Raw genomic sequence first — 18261 nt, forward strand, 5'->3', positions numbered from 1 at the left:
ATATGCTTTTTCTGAGGTCCAAAAGATGGTGAGAGGCAGACCAGTTGAAAGTCTCTAGGGGGAAAAAAGTCATGCTAGGGGTCAACTATAGACCACCAAATCAAGAAGAGGATGTGGATGAGACATTTCTAGAACAAATAACACAAATATCCAAAATACAAGACCTAGTAGTAATGGGGGACTTTACCTACAAAACTAAGGTTGTCTACATTAGAGAGCTTACAGTGGCACAGCTGTACAGAGAGCTCTCTTGTTGACATAGCTACCACCTCTTGTTGGGGGGTGGCTTAATTATGTTGGCAGGAGAGAGTCTCCCACTGACAGCACTGTAAACACTACCCCTTATGCTGGTGAAACTGTGGCTCGAGGCATTTCTTCACACCCCTAAGCAACATAAGGTTTGCTGACATAAGTGGTAGTGTAAACATGGCCTAATTCAGCAAAACACAAAATTTCCATTAAGCTCTTGGAATGTATTGGAGAACTTACTTCCACCACTTTCTGAAACTAACCAAGGGGTGGCCATTTTAGACTTCATTCTGACCTACAGGGAGGGATTGGTTGTGAATCTGATGGTGGAAGACCATTTGGGTGACAGCAGCTGATGATAAATGTCATGATCTTAAGGAAAGGAAATGAGAGCAGCAGAATAAGGACAGTAGACTTCAAAAAGCAGACTTTAATATACTCCAGATAGTTGGTAAGGTCCCATGGGAAGAAAATCTAATTGATAAAGGAGTTCAGGAAAACTTGCAGTTTCTCAAGGAGACCATAGTCCAGGCACAACCACAAACTATCCTGATACTATTCTTCCTATCTTTCCTTTGTAAGAGGCCAATAGGGCTCCATCAGGAGTTTCTTTACCTGAAAATCAAAAAGGAATTCCATAAAAAGTGGAAACATGGATGAATTGTAAGGAGGAATACATAAAGGGACAATCAGAAAAGCTACAGCACAAAATGAGCTACACCTAGCAATGGACATAAAGAACCTGTTATTTCCTTTTAATACATTAGGAGCAGACAAAGGTGAAGGAAAGCATGGGCCCTCTACTTAGTGGGGAAGGAGAGCTAATGATTGACTTCAAGAAGTCAGAGTTCAGTGCCTATTTTGCTTCAGTCCCAGGTGGATTAAAAATCAATGTTTGGTTTTTAAAATTTTAAAAACGGGTTTATTTTTTTTTATTATTTTGCTCAAAGGTTTTTTTGTTGGAAAAACCATCTGAATAGTCATAATTAAGATAAAAGAAAAGGAGTAGTTGTGGCACCTTAGAGACTAACCAATTTATTTGAGCATAAGCTTTCGTGAGCGACAGCTCACTTCATCGGTTGCATCTGATGAAGTGAGCTGTAGCTCACGAAAGCTCATGCTCAAATAAATTGGTTAGTCTCTAAGGTGCCACAACTACTCCTTTTTCTTTTTAAAAATACAGACTAACACGGCTGTTACTCTGAAACCTATAATTAAGATACATTATAGCTCAAAGATCTCCTCATGGAATAGGGATTATAAAGTATAATTCTATAGTATGAGAATATATTCATGTAACATTTAAGAAAAGTTTTTGTAAAGGAGTTCCAATAGTTCATGGATTAGGGGCTGAATCTTATGGGGTTCCAGGGGCTTCTGTATAGATTATTTAGGTTAACTTTTCTATCTAACCAATGGGACTCTGCCATCAGAGATGCTTAGTTTTGCAGTTCTCAAATTGGATTTGTGTCTCCAGAGAATATACTTAACAGCAAAAAATGTTTTAAATAATATATAGGGGTGAGAAATAACAGACCTCAATCCTATTGCCCACAGATTTGCAGAGGGACACAGTCAATCCCTTACCTCTCTAGAAATGCAAAACTTCAAAAAGTTCAATGAATAGAAGATTGTTGGGTGTGGAATAGATCTGGACAAGGAGAAGGAGTCTGGAGATAAATGTGAGAAGGAAGAGACAGGCAGTAGAAACAAAAGTGAAACTGTTTTGAGCAGCATATTCCAGAAGTCTTGAGGTCTTCCTGAGTGTAGCCTTCATTGATTTGAGATCTACCATACCATTCTCTCACTAGAAGGGAACCTATAATGGCAGCAGGCTGTAAAATATTCCCAGTTTGGGAATATTTTAATGAAGTTCCTCTATCATAGAATATCAGGGTTGGAAGGGACCTCAGGAGGTCATCTAGTCAACCCCCTGCTCAAAGCAGGACCAATCCTCAACTAAATCATCCCAGACAGGGCTTTATAAAGCCTGACCTTAAACCCTCAAAGGAAGGAGCTTCCACCACCTCACTAGGTAACCTATTCCAGTGCTTCACCACCCTCCTAGTGAAAAAGTTTTTCCTAATATCCAACCTAAACCTCCCCCACTGCAACTTGAGACCATTACTCCTTGTTCTGTCATCTGCTACCACTGAACAGTCTAGATCCATCCTCTTTGGAACCCCCTTTCAGATAGTTGAAAGCAGCTATCAAATCCCCCCTCATTCTTCTCTTCTGCAGACTAAATAATCCCAGTTCCCTCAGCCTCTCCTCATAAGTCATGTGTTCCAGTCCCCTAATCATTTTTGTTGCCCTCCGCTGGACGCTTTCCAGTTTTTTCCACATCCTTGTAATGTGGGGCCCAAAACTGGACACAGTACTCCAGATGAGGCCTCACCAATGTCGAATAGAGGGGAACGATCACGTCCCTCGATCTGCTGGCGATGCCCCTACTTATACAGCCGAACATGCCGTTAGCCGCCTTGGCAACAAGGGCACACTGTTTACTCATATCCAGCTTCTTACCCACAGGTTCTGCGGAAAAGGACCTAGGGGTTACAGTGGACAAGACAGGCATGCTTGCGAAATGCAAACAGTGCAACAAAGAAATGCAAGGCCTGGTTGCCCAAAGGAAACAACATCCTGAGAAGGATGGAAGCTCCGTTGAAGATGATGAAAGGAACATGACTGAACATGCAGGATCTTCAGGTTGGTAAACTTTTTTTATTTCATACTTGTTTCTTAAGGACTGCCTGTCTTCCTTCTGGACTATTCTTGAATTCTCATGTTTGAGCAAAAAATATAGTTGTTACTCTATGGTACTATCGTTTTAGATGCAGTTGTGATAAAAATAAATAGCTGAAATAGGCAGATCTTCCTTTTACAATTTCACCTTTAAAGTAGTACTGAGTGTCAGTGAATGGCAATGAGTAATACTAAAAACAGGATGATTAAATAACTACAGTGACTTATTTTGTTTAGGAGAATCCATCCTCAATGTGCAGGATTCTGAAGACTATCCACCTTTAAGATCACCATCATTTTCTATAGTTTTAGAGATATCTGCCAATGATAGTGTTTGTCATAACATGTATGTCATATAGCCACAGTATATCACCTGTAGCAAAAGGGCGGGGGGAACACAACCTTGTCTATGGCAGTTTCTGGATGATGGAGATAAGAACCAGCAGATTATGAAAAGAGGTAATTGATGAGAAAATTGCCTGGTTTGTTATGCAACAAACTCTCCTTTTTCATATGATTGAGAACCCACACTTCATTAAAATGGTTCAGTCATTAAGACCAGGATACCGTCCACCCAACAGAGCAGATGTTGCAGGCAAATAACTGGATAAAGTGTATGAAAGAGAAATTGAGCAGTGTGCAAAAGGTCTAGAGGGTGAAATTGTTAACCTGAGTCTTGATGAGTGGAGCACTGTCCACAATGATTTTGTTGTTTTATGCTTGTGGGTAAGGAAGCCATTCCCTTCTGTTGTCAAAAACAATTGATACATCAGGAAATGCACAAACAGCAGAATACTTACGAGAAGTAGCAGTAAAAGCTATAACAAACTGTGGGGGGGAATTCAAATGTCTAGTATGCAGCTTGGTCACAGACAATGCTGCAAATGTATCCAAGATGAGTAGAAATTTAGAGAGTGAAGAGTCCCACGCTAATAACATATGCTTGCAGTGCTCATTTGATTCACCTCCTAGCCCAAGACTTCGGTGTTGAAATTGCAAAATACTTCCGTCACAACCACCGTGCAGCAGCTGCTCTGAAAAAAGTGGGAGGAACCAAGCTAACTCTCCCCCAAGACGTGCGATGGAATTCACTAGTGAACTGTCTTGAGCACTATATCGAGAACTGGCCTAATCTGATAGTGTGAATAAAATCATGAAAAAATAAATGGTATTGTCACAGCCAAAGTTCTCAACATTGGGCTTAAGAGAGATGTTGAACACATGCTGAGTACCTTGAGCCTATTGCTGTAGCCTTGGCCTAACTTCAATACAGGAACATGTTGTTGAACAGTCCATTTGTAAGCACCTAGAGGATAATACGGTTATAAGGGAATAGGCAGCATGGATCTGTCAAGAGCAAATTATGCCAAACCAGCCTAGTTTCCTTCTTTGACAGTATTATTGGCCTAGTGCAGTAGGGGGAGGAGCAGTAGATGTATGATGTACCTTGATTTTTAGAAAGACTTTTGACACCATTTAAACCTGGGTACGTTTCTTCTTGAGAAAAGAAGACCTGAGGGGAACCTGAGAAGCCTTCACATCTGTTAAGGGCTGTTTATAAAGAGAATGATCAACTTTTCTTTACAGCTCCTGATGGTAGGACAAGAAATGGGCTTAATCTGCAGCAAGGAAAAGTGTAGTTAAACTCTGGACTAGGTTTCCAAGGAAGGTTAGGGAATCCCTATCATTTATTAAGTAAAGATTAGACTAACACCTGTCAAGGATCTAGGTTTACTTGGTCCTGCCTCAGCACAGGGGACTTGACTAAATGACCTCTCCAGGTCCCCTCCAGCCCTATATTTCTATGAGTCTAGTGCTGTGAAGACAACTGTTTAGTCCCCACTCCTTGGATTTTGACTTCCCACCTGCATTGTCCAGCCCCGAGACTGCTGTGACAGCAGACGGCTCAGCCCTGGGAAGGATGGGGAAAGAGGGAGATGAAGGAAGGGCCTTGTATTTATCAACAGCACTGCCTCAACCAGATTGAGGCAGCTTTTTTTGAACTTCTAAGGGAGTCCCATCCAGTAGTAGGTGGCTGCTACAGCACTTGTTTGCTCCTGCTTCTGTGGCTGGTGAACAAGGATGGGGCAGGCAAAAGGCCAGGTACCAAGCAGAAACAGCACAGTGCTAATGTAAGCATCGGAGAGTCACAGTAAGGAAACTAGCATTCTGGGGGCGAGGGTCAGAGATCTTCTAGAGAAGAAACATCCCCTGCAGCTCTACAGGCATGTCAGGGGCTACCTGTGGGGGCCATGGGGCTGACTGGAGCAGCTTTTGCTTGGCCTAGATTTAGGCCAAGCAAGCAGAGCACTATGAAACCTAAACTCCCTCACTCATGTGAGAGATCTCTCCAAGTAGACCGGTCTGGGAGGGGTACTGGTGTGTGTGTGGGGAGAGAGAAGCGAGAACACACCAGAAATTGGCCATAAATGGGGGTGGAGCAAAGAAGTAAGAGGAGGAGATGCTGGACCTGCTGCAACTCCATTTATTTAGGTGGGGATTACACCAGGGATGAATGTGCCCTTGCATCACATGGGTGTTGCAGAACCATAATATAGTCATGGTGCAACAGCTAGGCATTGCTGGTACATCTTCACAAGAAGCCCTGATGGCCTGAGCATTTGGTTCCCCTCACTGTCCCATAGTAGGCACTCTCCAGCAATGACATTGGGAATAGTTACTAGGTCAAAAGTGTGCTGCAATTAGCTATGCCGGTATTATGCCTTTGTTTTCAGTGTGCTGCGCCAAGCTGTTAAATCTCTAAGGGCTCTGTCATGTGCAGACGTTTTCTGTTTGTTTCAGAGCAGACATAGGGGAGATGCACAAACCTGTCATTCTCTCTTGCTGGGAGACTTTATCTTTCTTCCCTTTGACTTGGTCTCAATCTACAATAAAGGTCACCCAGATGGGAAATACTTTGCTCTTTGTGTATGGAAAAACATGAAAGGTTGTCAGAAATCTCCATCTTTGGGGTTTTGGTGCCTCCAACACCTGGAAAGTGTATTTATTAAACATGGCCGAGAATAACTAGGTGTATGTAAGAAAAAAGATACTTAGCTGCCTTTCATCTCCAGAATGCTTTAGAGACATGAGCTAGCCAGTCTGTAAATACACACTGTCTGCAAGGGGTTCAACCTTCTGCCTTCACTGTGAAACCAATGGACTGTCCAGCAAAGCTGACAAAAGCCCCATATCTTGTAGAACAGGTCCCTTTTGCCTTTCAGCTGACCTCTGGCTACTCCCCAGTTCTTTTCTCTGCTCAAAGTGTGTGGTGTCTCTGTCTGTCTCTGCTTCCCTCCCTTGCTGGCCAAGATCAATTTCACTAAATGAATCATAGTCTAGTGGAAACTCCCTATGAACTTTGCCAAGAATTGCAAAGTTGATGAAAGAGCAACCTTCAGCCAAGAGGAGCTTTGCGTGGTTCTTACTGGTTGGGACCAGCAGAGGTTCCCATTAGAGCTGGTGCCTACGGGCCATGAGGGTCGTGGTTGGCGTCTCAGCTGAGATTTGTGCCCACGTACACACAGTGAGTCTAGCCATGGTTTAGAGGGCACAAGTAGTGGTTATCTAACACAACTGGCGCTGTAACATTGTTACTGGAAGCCTCTCTCCATAGCTGCCATCCCTGGCAGCCACAGATCATTTCTTTAGGTCTCTCTACCAGGCTTCTCCTGTTTGCAATTGATGGAATTTTAATTCAGAGCATTTCCCATCCCTCCAGATTAGCAACACCGTTCATTTATTCTTCACACTACTTTGGAATTTGCATTTAGCCTAAATCTGGCTTTAAACCTTGCTTCCCATGGCAATGACTCTATGATTGTGTGGACTTCACAGTTGATGGTGCAACAGATGTGGTCCAATAGATAAGGCACAAGACTGAGAGTCCTCCTGAGGCCTATTCCTGGCTGTACCATTCACTCACTGTGTGACCCATGGGAAAGTCACTTCACTAGTCTGTGCCTCCATTTCTTAATGGAGATTATAATACTGGCCTGTCTCTTGTAAAGTGCTGTGAGATCTACAGATGAAAAGCCCTCCATATGTGCTTATTCTTGTTTATACTTGAACCCTAGGCATATTTCACTGGTGGGGAGCATTGCCACCACTTTTAGACCTTACATCTCCACAAGGACTCTGGCCGCTAGAGGGGAAGATAGTCATGTAACATTTGGACTAATATCAGAGGGATTGGTACAAATTTTCCCCCAACCCCAGGGTTTGGATGCTGAAGCAGAAGATTTATGGAATGTGGTGCTAGAGGTCTTTGGTCTCCTGTACAAGGATGCAGGCTGTTGTTGCTGATCAGTTGTAACAGTTACTGAGGGGGGAAGCTCCAGGGACTAGGGTGACCAGATGTCCCGATTTTATAGGGACAGTCCCGATTTTTGGGTCTTTTTCTTATATAGGCTCCTATTTCTCCCCCCCCCCCCCCCACCCCCACCCCCTGTCCTGATTTTTCACAGTTGCTGTCAGGTCACCCTACCAGTGACAGCCTTATAGAGGATATGGAACAGAGTCAACAGGGAGGCACTAGTAGATTGGACATCTTACCCCTTTCACCTAAGACGACATTCTTGTTCCTGGCCTGAAATGCATCTTTCTCTGTGTGGGAAGCTCCCAACTTCTGGTGTCCTTGCAGTTGTCATCCAGCTGCCTGATAACTGGCCTGTGTCTCAGGTACTGACTGGCATGGGCAGTGCGCGACTCCTGCATTTGGGGAGGCTGGGCCCCTTTAGGGAGGGGGCACTGGCACCTGGACTGTGGCCCCACTCCCTGCTCCCCGCAAGGCCTGGCCCTGTTCAGCCCCCTCCTCTGAGGTGCCCCCTGTGCACTCATCTCTGCCTCTGAGTCGGTGGAGAAGTGTGAGAAGCAGCTAGGGTTACCAACTTTCTAATTCCAGAAAACCAAACACCCTTGCCCTGTCTGCTGCCCCACCCCTTCCCTGAAGCCCGGCCCCATTCACTCCATTCCCTCCCACCCCCCATCGCTTGCTTCCCCCCACCATCACTCACGTGCTCATTTTCACTGCAAGGCCCAAACGGTCATATTTATTGTTTTGACAGATATATTATGCTAAGTTCAGGTTTTATTTGTTATAGGACACTACAGCTGGCAGCAAAATAGTTAAAAGGGTAATTTTTAAAAAAATGAAATTTCACAAAGATTTTCATGATTCTTTCCCTCCCCTCTTTCCATTTTTTGTAACCAGCTCCATGTTTTTTGTTCACTACGTTATTGTAATTTTATGTGTGGAATTAGGACCAGACATTATCACAGCTGCAATGGGTTCATTGAAGGTCCACTCCTGACGCCCAAATACAAATCCATAGAGCACAACCACAGAAATGGACACCTGTCCATATACCTATATAAATAAACCTGTAGAAACTGACTCCCACACCTACATGCAGATACACACGTGTATTCATGTGTACACATCTAGCATGCACTAACACATAATGTGGAAATATATTTATTATTACAATTGTTGTTTAGTGCTTAGAGACTCCAACTAAGATCAGGGCTCCAGGGCGGTAGGTGCTGGATATACACACAAAAAGAGTCTGCAACAAAGAGTTTATAATGTAGCTAGACAGAGGTTGGGAGAAATGTATGATATATTGGCTCTTCTGCAATTACTAGTCAACATTCACTTTTTAAGAAACAATACATATCTTTTAGAGTTCCCTTCTCTTTTAAAAAATTGTTATGAAATGAATACACACATTTTATGTCATCAATTTTTTGTGTGTGCAAGCCAGCAAAAGGAATAAAAGTCAAAGAGTTAGGCTACTAATTTTATTCGCAAAGGTATACACATATGCAGCAATGTACGCATCTCCCTATACAAAGACACACACAGTCTCTTACACACATACATGCACACACTTGCCTACACAGAGACACTTTTTCACACACTTTTCCAGGGGCTGCCTAAATCACCCAGCCAGGAAGAGAGGAGGATGGGTTGGAGGGGAAAAGATTTTGGAGGGGGGGGAGGTGGAGGAGAGAGGATGGGGAGGGAAAGAGGCCAAGGCTGAGAGCAGGCTTGGGGTGAGAGGGGGCAGTGAAGGAGAGAGGAGGAGGTATGTGGGATGGATGGGGATGCAGGGGGAGGCAGAAGGCTACAGGTGCATGAGGATGTGGGGGGAACAGGGGTATATAGGGATATAATGGGAGTGCAGCAGTGTATGGAGGTGAATGGGGTGCAGGGGCTTGGGGGGTGAGGGACATGGGGGTGGCGACTCCAGGCGGTAGAGAGGATGGGTAGGAAAGCACTGTAAGGTCCAGGGCTGGGATGGGTAGGTGTGAGGGGCAGGATAGGATGGGATAGGGGAGGGATGCAATGACGGGGCTGTGGTGTGAGGGGATTGGGATATGGAGTGATGCAGTGATGGGGATGCAGCCCCATTCCCAGCACCCAGATATGGGGATACACAGACCGTGGTTTGCAACAGACCGCGGTTCGCCGCAGGGCACGCACTGCAGCTCGAGCCCAGCCACATGAGGAGAAGAGGGCCGGGCAACAGCAGGAGAGGCGTGCACCACGCAACTCCTCAGCAGCCTCCTGCTGAGCACTCGAGTGGCGCTAGTTCCTCCCCTGCCCTGACCCAGCCAATGGGAGCTGTGCTGGGGGGCAGGGCAGCATGTGGAGCCCCCGCTCCCCGCCCCCCCACCCCCGGTAGCCCCTAAGCCTAGGAGCCAGACATGCCAGCTGCTACCCAGCCTGGGAGTCGCGCAGTCTGCGGCATGGTGGCTAGCAGGGAGCCTGCCAGCCCCATTGTGGTGCCGTGCTAACTGGGCGTTCAATGGCCCAGTCAGCGGTGCTGACCAGAGCCGCACCAGGATCCCTTTTAGACTGGGTGTTCTGGTCCAAAACTGGACACCTCATCACCCTAGCAGGGAAGCACCAGAGAAGCACAAGAGATGGCTGGGGGGGCGCCATGGGAGAAGCAGTAGAGCAGGGATGGGAAGAGGAGCAGCATGGGTAGGACCGCCAGGCAAGACCGGGATGCGGGAGTGGCGCCTCGGGGCGCAGCATGGCAGCACTCCAAAGATGGCAGGCCAGCGGCACGCCTCCAAAGGGAGATATGCAGTATCCTGGCCTATTATACCCTCCAGCCATGTTGACTGGCAAACTTCTATAACATTGGGAGAAGCCCCCACAGGTTTGGAAGTTCTTCTCCCGGGGAGGCCCTGGAGGATTCTCAGCCCTCCTGGCTCTGGCCTAGTGGGTAGAGTTGTGTGAGTGGTCTCCCTCATGCCATCTTGGTGGTGCTCTTTGCAGATGAAACCAGACAGTTCAGAGACAGGGAAAACTAAAGCCCAGTCAAACCAGTAACAGAACCTCTCCAAACAGGGAAAGGTGTGTGAGTCAGCTAGGATAGGACCCAAATGGGCTGTCCCCTAACTACTCTATCAGGCTCCTTCCTACCACCACTCATTCTTGTGTTTCCCTCCTTGTCCTACTCCCCTTTTTCCCCTTTGTGCCTTCGGGCCTCCTCACCTCATTCCAGTACCTCACATTATGTTTCTCACTTCTCAGACCCTCTTTCTCTTCCTTCTCCTTCCTGAATCTCCCTCCCTCTTCACTCCTCGCTCCCTCCTTCCTGTTTTCTTTCCCTCCGCACCGTTCTCCCCACTCATAGGCACCAACTTTCCCCGGCGCCGGTGGGTGCTCGCGCCCGCCCCCACTGGCCCCGCACCCATTACAACCCTTTCCCGCCCCTGCCCCGCACCCATTACAACCCTTTCCACAAAGTCTCTGCCCCAACTCCGCCCCCTCCCTGCCCCTGTTGGACCCCTTCCCCAAATCCCCGCCCCAGCCCCGCCTCTTCCCCGAGCAGAGCCCGGCGCGCTCAGGGGAGGAGGCGGAGCGGAGGTGAGCTGGGGCGGTGGGGGCAGGACGGGGAGCTGCCGGTGGGTGCAGAGCACCCCACCAATTTTTCCCCATGGGTGCTCCAGCCCTGGAGCACCCACAGAGTTGGCACCTATGCCCCCACTTCCCCATAGGGTTGCCAACATTCTAATCGCACAAAACTGAACACCCTAACCCCGCCCCTTCTTCAAGGCCCCACCCCTGCTCACTCCATCCCTCCTCTCTCTGTTGCTCGCTCTCCCCCACCCTCACTCACTCATTTTCACTGGGATGGGGCAGGGAATTGGGGTACAGGAGGGGACTCTGGGCTGGAGGGGGTGGGTTCTGGGTTGGGTGCCAGAAATGAGGGGTTTGGAGTGCAGGAGGGGCTCTGGCCTGGGGCCAGGGGGCTGGGGAGGAGGCTCTGGGGTGCAGCTGGGGATGAGGGGTTTGCAGTGCAGGAGGGGGCTCTGGGCTGGGGGTTGGAGCTGAGGGGTTTGGAGTGAGGGAGGGGGTCCAGGCTGAGGCAGGAGGTTGGGGTGTGGGAGGGGGTATGGGTTCTAGGCTAGGGGTGTGGGTTCCAGAGTGGGGCCAGAAATGTGGGGGGGGGGGTCAGGGTGCGGGAGGGGGCTCTGGGCTGGGGCAGGAGGTTGGGGTGTGGGAGCGGTTCAAGTTGTGGGCTCTGGGCAGTGCTTACCTCGGGGGGGTGCTCCCCAGAAGTGGCAACATGTCCCTTGGCTCCTATGCACAGGGGTGGCCAGGCGGCTCTATGCGGTGCGCTCTGCCTCCACCCGCAGGTGTCTCCCCCGCAGCTCCCACTGGCCGTGGTTCCTGGCCAATGGGAACTGTGGGAGCGGTGCCTGCTGGCTGCACCTACACCTAGTTGCCGGGGGATGTGTCACCACTTCCAGGAGTCTGTCAGCCCCATGCCACCTAGACTTTGAATGGCCCAGTCAGTGGTGCTGAGTGGAGTTGCCACAATCCCTTTTTGACCGGGTGTTCCAGTCAAAAACAGACACCTGGCAACCCTATTTCCCCATCCCTCTTATTTTCTCTACCCTTCGTCTCTCCCTCCCCTCACCACCACCAGGATTCAGATTTCCCATTGGCCTGTCTGGTTCCTCTTCTCCCACAGGGTGTTCCTAAAGCATGATGAATGCATCTGATTGATTGGGAAGAAACGGCTTGGACCGTGGTTCCCAGCTTTCCTCAGCCAGGCCTCTTCAAGCTCTGCTCCAGGAAAACTGGCTCCAGTAGCTCAAGCCAGCAGAGGCCCTGCATGGGAGGAAAGCTCATAAAACCCAGGTGTGTTATCGCTCTGCATTGCTGTCAGCCTTAGAACATGAGCCTCCCTCAGAGCTGTGTGCTCCCTGCCAAGTGATTGGAAAGAAAGTGAAGGGCCAGCCAGGGCAGGTGTCAGGTTTCTGCTCAGGGAAAGGAATGAGGCTGTGCTGTCTGAAATCCCACACATGCAATTTCACTGGGGAGTACCACAAGCCTTATCAGGATTCAGGCACTGGCTGCTCAGAAGAGGGATAGTTTCCCATTCTTGGTCTCTCTGCGCTCTTTCTCTCTCTAACCCTCTGCTCTTTCTTTCTCTCATCTGTTTCCTTTGACGCTGGTCCCAGGCCCACTGCCAAGTCTCTGATCCATTAGTGAGGTGCCTTGCTGACTGAAGCACAAATCATGATGGATCCGGGTGCAATTAGCAGCTCCTAGCACCTCATCTGGAAGACATTAGCTTGGCTGGGGGGAGGCAGCATTGGGAGGGGAAGAGAGAAATACGAAAGAATTGATGTAGATGCCAAACTGAATAAATAGCCTATTTCTATAACGTTAAGGAACCACAATCCAGCAGCAGATAGTGATGTGCAAACAGGGGAGACAGGGCGTGTAGTTACCATATCCTAGTCAACATGGCCCCCAGAACTATAACACATTCTGGGGGTGCACAGGTGGTTACTGAGCTCTCGGACTTGCAGTTACCATGTCCCATACAAAGTGTCCCTTGGTTTTCTCACACAGGCCCAGACTGATGATTATGGTGTTCCACAGAGTGTGCCCCTTGGGGTACCATAACATCACCAGCTGGGAGGCTTGGTTCTCTAGGTGCCTCTCAGGTACTAGGACCTCCCAGTGTGTGCTGCTATGGCCTACAGTACCACTCACTCCCAGAGCCATGCCAGGGGTGGGGTTATGATGTCCTGTACAGTATCATGGCGCACTAAAGTGTCCTAGATTGTATGGCTATAAACAAGCCAGGACTCAGCCCTGGTCTACACTGCGAGTTTAGGTCGAATTTAGCAGCGTTAGATCGATTTAACCCTGCACCCGTCCACATGCTGAAGCCATTTTTGTCGACTTAATGGGCTCTTAAAATCGATTTCTGTACTCCTTTCCGACGAGGGGATTAGCGCTGAAATCGACATCGCCGGGTCGAATTTGGGGTAGTGTGGACGCAATTCGACGGTATTGGCCTCCGGGAACTATCCTACAGTGCTCCATTCTGACCGCTCTGGACAGCACTCTCAACTCGGATGCACTGGCCAGGTAGACAGGAAAAGCCCCGCGAACTTTTGAATTTCATTTCCTGTTTGGCCACCGCGGCGTGACCATGCAGAGCTCATCAGCAGAGGTGACCATGGAGTCCCAGAATCGCAAAAGAGCTCCAGCATGAACCAAATGGAGGTACTGGATCTGATCACTGTATGGGGAGATGAATCCGTGCCATCAGAACTCCGTTCCAAAAGATAAAATGCCAAAATATTTGAAAAAATCTCCAAGGGCATGAAGGACAGAGGCTATCACAGGGACCCGCAGCAGTGCCATGTGAAATTTAAGGAGCTCAGGCAAGCCTACCAAAAAACCCAAGAGGCAAACACCTCCTCGGGGTCAGAGCCTCAGACATGCTGCTTCTATGATGAGCTGCATGCAATTCTAGGGGGTGCCCCTACAACTACCCCTCACCTGTACGTGGAGTCCTGCAAGGGAGTCTTCACGCAACTGGGATGAGGATTTTGGGGATGAGGAAGATGATAGAGCACACCAGGCAAGCGGAGAAACTGGTGTCCCCAACAGCCAGGAACTGTTTATTACCCTGGAGACAGCACCCTCCCAACCCAAGCTCCCGGACCTTGAAGGCAGAGAAGGCACCTCTGGTGAGTGTACCTTTGTAAATATAATACACGGTTTAAAAGCAAGCGTGTTTAATGATTAATTTGCCCTGAAGACTTGGGATGCATTCGCAGCCAGTACAGCTACTGAAAAGGTCTGTTAACATGTCTGGGGATGGAGTGGAAATCCTCCAGGGACATCTCAATGAAGCTGTCCTGGAGGTACTCCCAAAGCCTTTGCAAAAGGTTTCTGGGGAGGGCAGCCTTATTGCATCCTCCATGGTAGGATACTTTACCACGGCAGGCCAGTAGTACGTAGTCTGGAATCATTGCATAAGAAAGCATGGCAGCGTGTGGTCCCGGTGTTTGCTGGCATTCAAACAACATCCATTCTTTATCTCTCTCTGTGTTACCCTCAGGAGAGTGAGATCATTCATGGTCACCTGGTTGAAATAGGGGAATTGTCCCACAGAGACTTGGTGGGATAACTCGGATAACTGGAGTACTGTCATGGATGGATATAAACTGTTCAGGAAGGACAGGCAGGGCAGAAAAGGAGGGGGAGTTGCATTGTATGTAAGAGAGCAGTATGACTGCTCAGAGCTCCGGTATGAAACTGCAGAAAAACCTGAGAGTCTCTGGATTAAGTTTAGAAGTGTGAGCAACAAGGGTGATGTCATGGTGGGAGTCTGCTATAGACCACCGGACCAGGGGGATGAGGTGGACGAGACTTTCTTCCGGCAACTAACGGAAGTTACTAGATCGCAGGCCCTGGTTCTCATGGGAGACTTCAATCACCCTGATATCTGCTGGGAGAGCAATACAGCAGTGCACAGACAATCCAGGAAGTTTTTGGAAAGTGTAGGGGACAATTCCTGGTGCAAGTGCTGGAGGAACCAACTAGGGGCAGAGCTCTTCTTGACCTGCTGCTCACAAACCGGGAAGAATTAGTAGGGGAAGCAAAAGTGGAGGGGAACCTGGGAGGCAGTGACCATGAGATGGTCGAGTTCAGGATCCTGACACAAGGAAGAAAGGAGAGCAGCAGAATACGGACCCTGGACTTCAGAAAAACAGACTTTGACTCCCTCAGGGAACTGATGGGCAGGATCCCCTGGGAGAATAACATGAGGGGGAAAGGAGTCCAGGAGAGCTGGCTGTATTTTAAAGAATCCTTATTGAGGTTACAGGGACAAACAATCCCGATGTGTAGAAAGAATAGTAAATATGGCAGGCGACCAGCTTGGCTTAACAGTGAAATCCTTGCTGATCTTAAACACAAAAAAGAAGCTTACAAGAAGTGGAGGAATGGACAAATGGCCAGGGAAGAGTATAAAAATATTGCTCGGGCATGCAGGAGTGAAATCAGGAAGGCCAAATCACACCTGGAGTTGCAGCTAGCAAGAGATGTTAAGAGTAACAAGAAGGGTTTCTTCAGGTATGTTAGCAACGAGAAGAAAGTCAAGGAAAGTGTGAGCCCCTTACTGAATGAGGGAGGCAACCTAGTGACAGAGGATGTGGAAAAAGCTAATGTACTCAATGCTTTTTTTGCCTCTGTCTTCATGAACAAGGTCAACTCCCAGACTACTGCACTGGGCAGCACAGCATGGGGAGGAGGGGATCAGCCCTCTGTGGAGAAAGAAGTGGTTTGGGACTATTTAGAAAAGCTGGACAAGCACAAGTCCATGGGGCCGGATGTACTGCATCCGAGAGTGCTAAAGGAGTTGGCGGATGTGACTGCAGAGCCATTGGCCATTGTCTTTGAAAACTCATGGCGATCGGGGGAGGTCCTGGACGACTGGAAAAAGGCTAATGTAGTGCCAATCTTTAAAAAAGGGAAGAAGGAGGATCCTGGGAACTACAGGCCAGTCAGCCTCACCTCAGTCCCTGGAAAAATCATGGAGCAGGTCCTCAAGGAATCAATTCTGAAGCACTTAGAGGAGAGGAAAGTGATCAGGAACAGTCAGCATGGATTCACCAAGGGCAAGTCATGCCTGACTAATCTAATTGCCTTCTATGACGAGACAACTGGCTCTGGATGAGGGGAAAGCAGTGGACATGTTGTTCCTTGACTTTAGCAAAGCTTTTGACACAGTCTTCCACCGTATTCTTGCAGGAAGTTAAAGAAGTATGGGCTGGATGAATGGACTATAAGATGGACAGAAAGCTGGCTAGATTGTCGGGCTCAATGGATAGTGATCAATGGCTCCATGTCTAGTTGGCAGCCGGTATCAAGTGGAGTGCCCCAAGGGTCGGTCCTCGGGCCGGTTTTGTTCAATATCTTCATTAATGATCTGGAGGATGGCGTGGATTGCACCCTCAGAAAGTTTGCAGATGACACTAAACTGGGAGGAGAGGTAGATACACTGGAGGGTAGGGATAGGATACAGAGGGCCCTAGATAAATTAGAGGATTGGGCCAAAAGAAATCTGAGGCGGTTCAACAAGGACAAGTGCAGAGTCCTGCACTTAGGACAAAAGAATCCCATGCACAGACTAGGGACCGAATGGCTCGGCAGCAGTTCTGCAGAAAAGGACCTAGGGGTTACAGTGGATGAGAAGCTGGATATGAGTCAACAGTGTGCCCTTGTTGCCAAGAAGACCAATGGCATTTTGGGGTGTATAAGTAGGGGCATTGCCAGCAGATCGAGGGACGTGATCGTTCCCCTCTATTCGACATTGGTGAGGCCTCATCTGGAGTACTGTGTCCAGTTTTGGGCCCCACGACACAAGAAGGATGTGGAAAAATTGGAAAACGTCCAGCAGAGGGCAATAAAAATGATTAGGGGACTGGAACACATGACTTATGAGGAGAGACTGAGGGAACTGGGATTGTTTAGTCTGCGGAAGAGAAGAATGAAGGGGGATTTGATAGCGGCTTTCAACTACCTGAAAGGGGGTTCCAAAGAGGATGGATCTAGACTGTTCTCAGTGGTAGCAGATGACAGAATGAGGAGTAATGGTCTCAAGTTGCAGTGGGGGAGGTTTAGGTTGGATATTAGGAAAAACTTTTTCACTAGGAGGGTGGTGAAACACTGGAATGCGTTACCTAGGGAGCTGGTGGAATCTCCTTCCTTAGAAGTTTTTAAGGTCAGGCTTGACAAAGCCCTGGCTGGGATGATTTAGTTGGGGATTGGCCCTGCTTTGAGCAGGGGGTTGACTAGATGACCTCCTGAGATCCCCTCCAACCCTGATATTCTATGATTCTATGATGCTATGAATTTTATTAAGGGGACATTCAAAGGTGGCCATTCCTGCTGGGCTGTTTGCCTGTGGCCAAAAAGAAATCATCTCCGCTGTTAGCCACGTGGTGGGGGGAGGAGTGAAGCAATCATCCCAGAGAATTGGGTGTGGGGGGGGGTTAGTTGGGTTTGTGCTGCATGTTAACCCGAAAACATCAGCCCCTCCTTTTAAATGGCCAATGTGTCTTTTTCAATTTTACTCTCCCTTTTTTTCCTCCTGCAGCTGCAAATGTTTCAATGCTGCCACTAGCATCTCCGTCCCAGAGGCTAGTGCAGATAAGAAGGTGAAAAAAACGCACTCGCAATGAAATGTTCTCTGAGCTCATGCAGTCCACCCAAACTGAAAGAGCCCAGCAGAATGCGTGGAGGCAGACAATGGTAGAGTCCAGGAAAGCACAAAGTGGACAGGAGGGACGTGCAAGAGGACAGGTGGCGGGAGCAACAGGAGAGATGGCGAGATCAAGAGGAAAGGTGGCAGCAGCATGATGAGAGGAGGCAGGATGCAATGCTGAGGCTACTGGAGGATCAAACTGATATGCTCTGGCATATGGTTGAGGTGCAGGAAAGGCACAGACCGCCACTGCAGCCCCTGTGTAACCAACCACCCTCCTTCCCAAGTTCCATAGCCTCCTCACCGAGACGCCCAAGAACGCGGGAAGGGGGCCTTCTCCGGGCACCCAACCACTCCACCCCAGAGGACTGCCCAAGCAACAGAAGTCTGGCATTCAATAAGTTTTGACGTGCAGTGTGGCCTTGTCCTTCCCTCCTCCCCCAGCCCTCCCGGGCTACCTTGGCAGTCATCTCCCCATTTGTGTGATGAATTAAAAAAGAATGCATGAATTTGAAACAACAATTACTTTATTGCCTCTGCAAGCGGTGATTGAAGTGGGGAGGGGAGGGCGGTTGGCTTACAGGGAACTAGAGTGAACCAAGGGGGCAGGTTTTCATCAAGGAGAAACAAACATAACTGTCACACTGTAGCCTGGTCAGCCATGAAACTGGTTTTCAAAGCTTCTCTGATGCGCAGTGCGCCATGCTGTGCTCTTCTAACCGCC

The 18261-nt window shown here is 48.6% G+C and overlaps 1 protein-coding gene and 1 pseudogene across 1 annotated transcript in view; both read left to right on the forward strand.

Moving 5' to 3' along the window:
* Positions 1–2555: 2555 nt before the first annotated feature.
* BOC (BOC cell adhesion associated, oncogene regulated) overlaps positions 2556–18261 on the forward strand; it is a 113307-nt gene continuing 97601 nt past the window's right edge. The window contains exon 1 of the mRNA XM_074973977.1: positions 2556–2958. Within this exon, the coding sequence (XP_074830078.1) occupies positions 2944–2958 (15 nt within the window). The 5' untranslated portion in view covers positions 2556–2943. The remainder of the gene's footprint in view (positions 2959–18261) is intronic.
* LOC142000001 (uncharacterized) lies at positions 13497–17967 on the forward strand (annotated as a pseudogene).

This window comes from Natator depressus, chromosome 1 (assembly GCF_965152275.1).
Source record: "Natator depressus isolate rNatDep1 chromosome 1, rNatDep2.hap1, whole genome shotgun sequence".
Classification (NCBI taxonomy): domain Eukaryota; kingdom Metazoa; phylum Chordata; order Testudines; family Cheloniidae; genus Natator; species Natator depressus.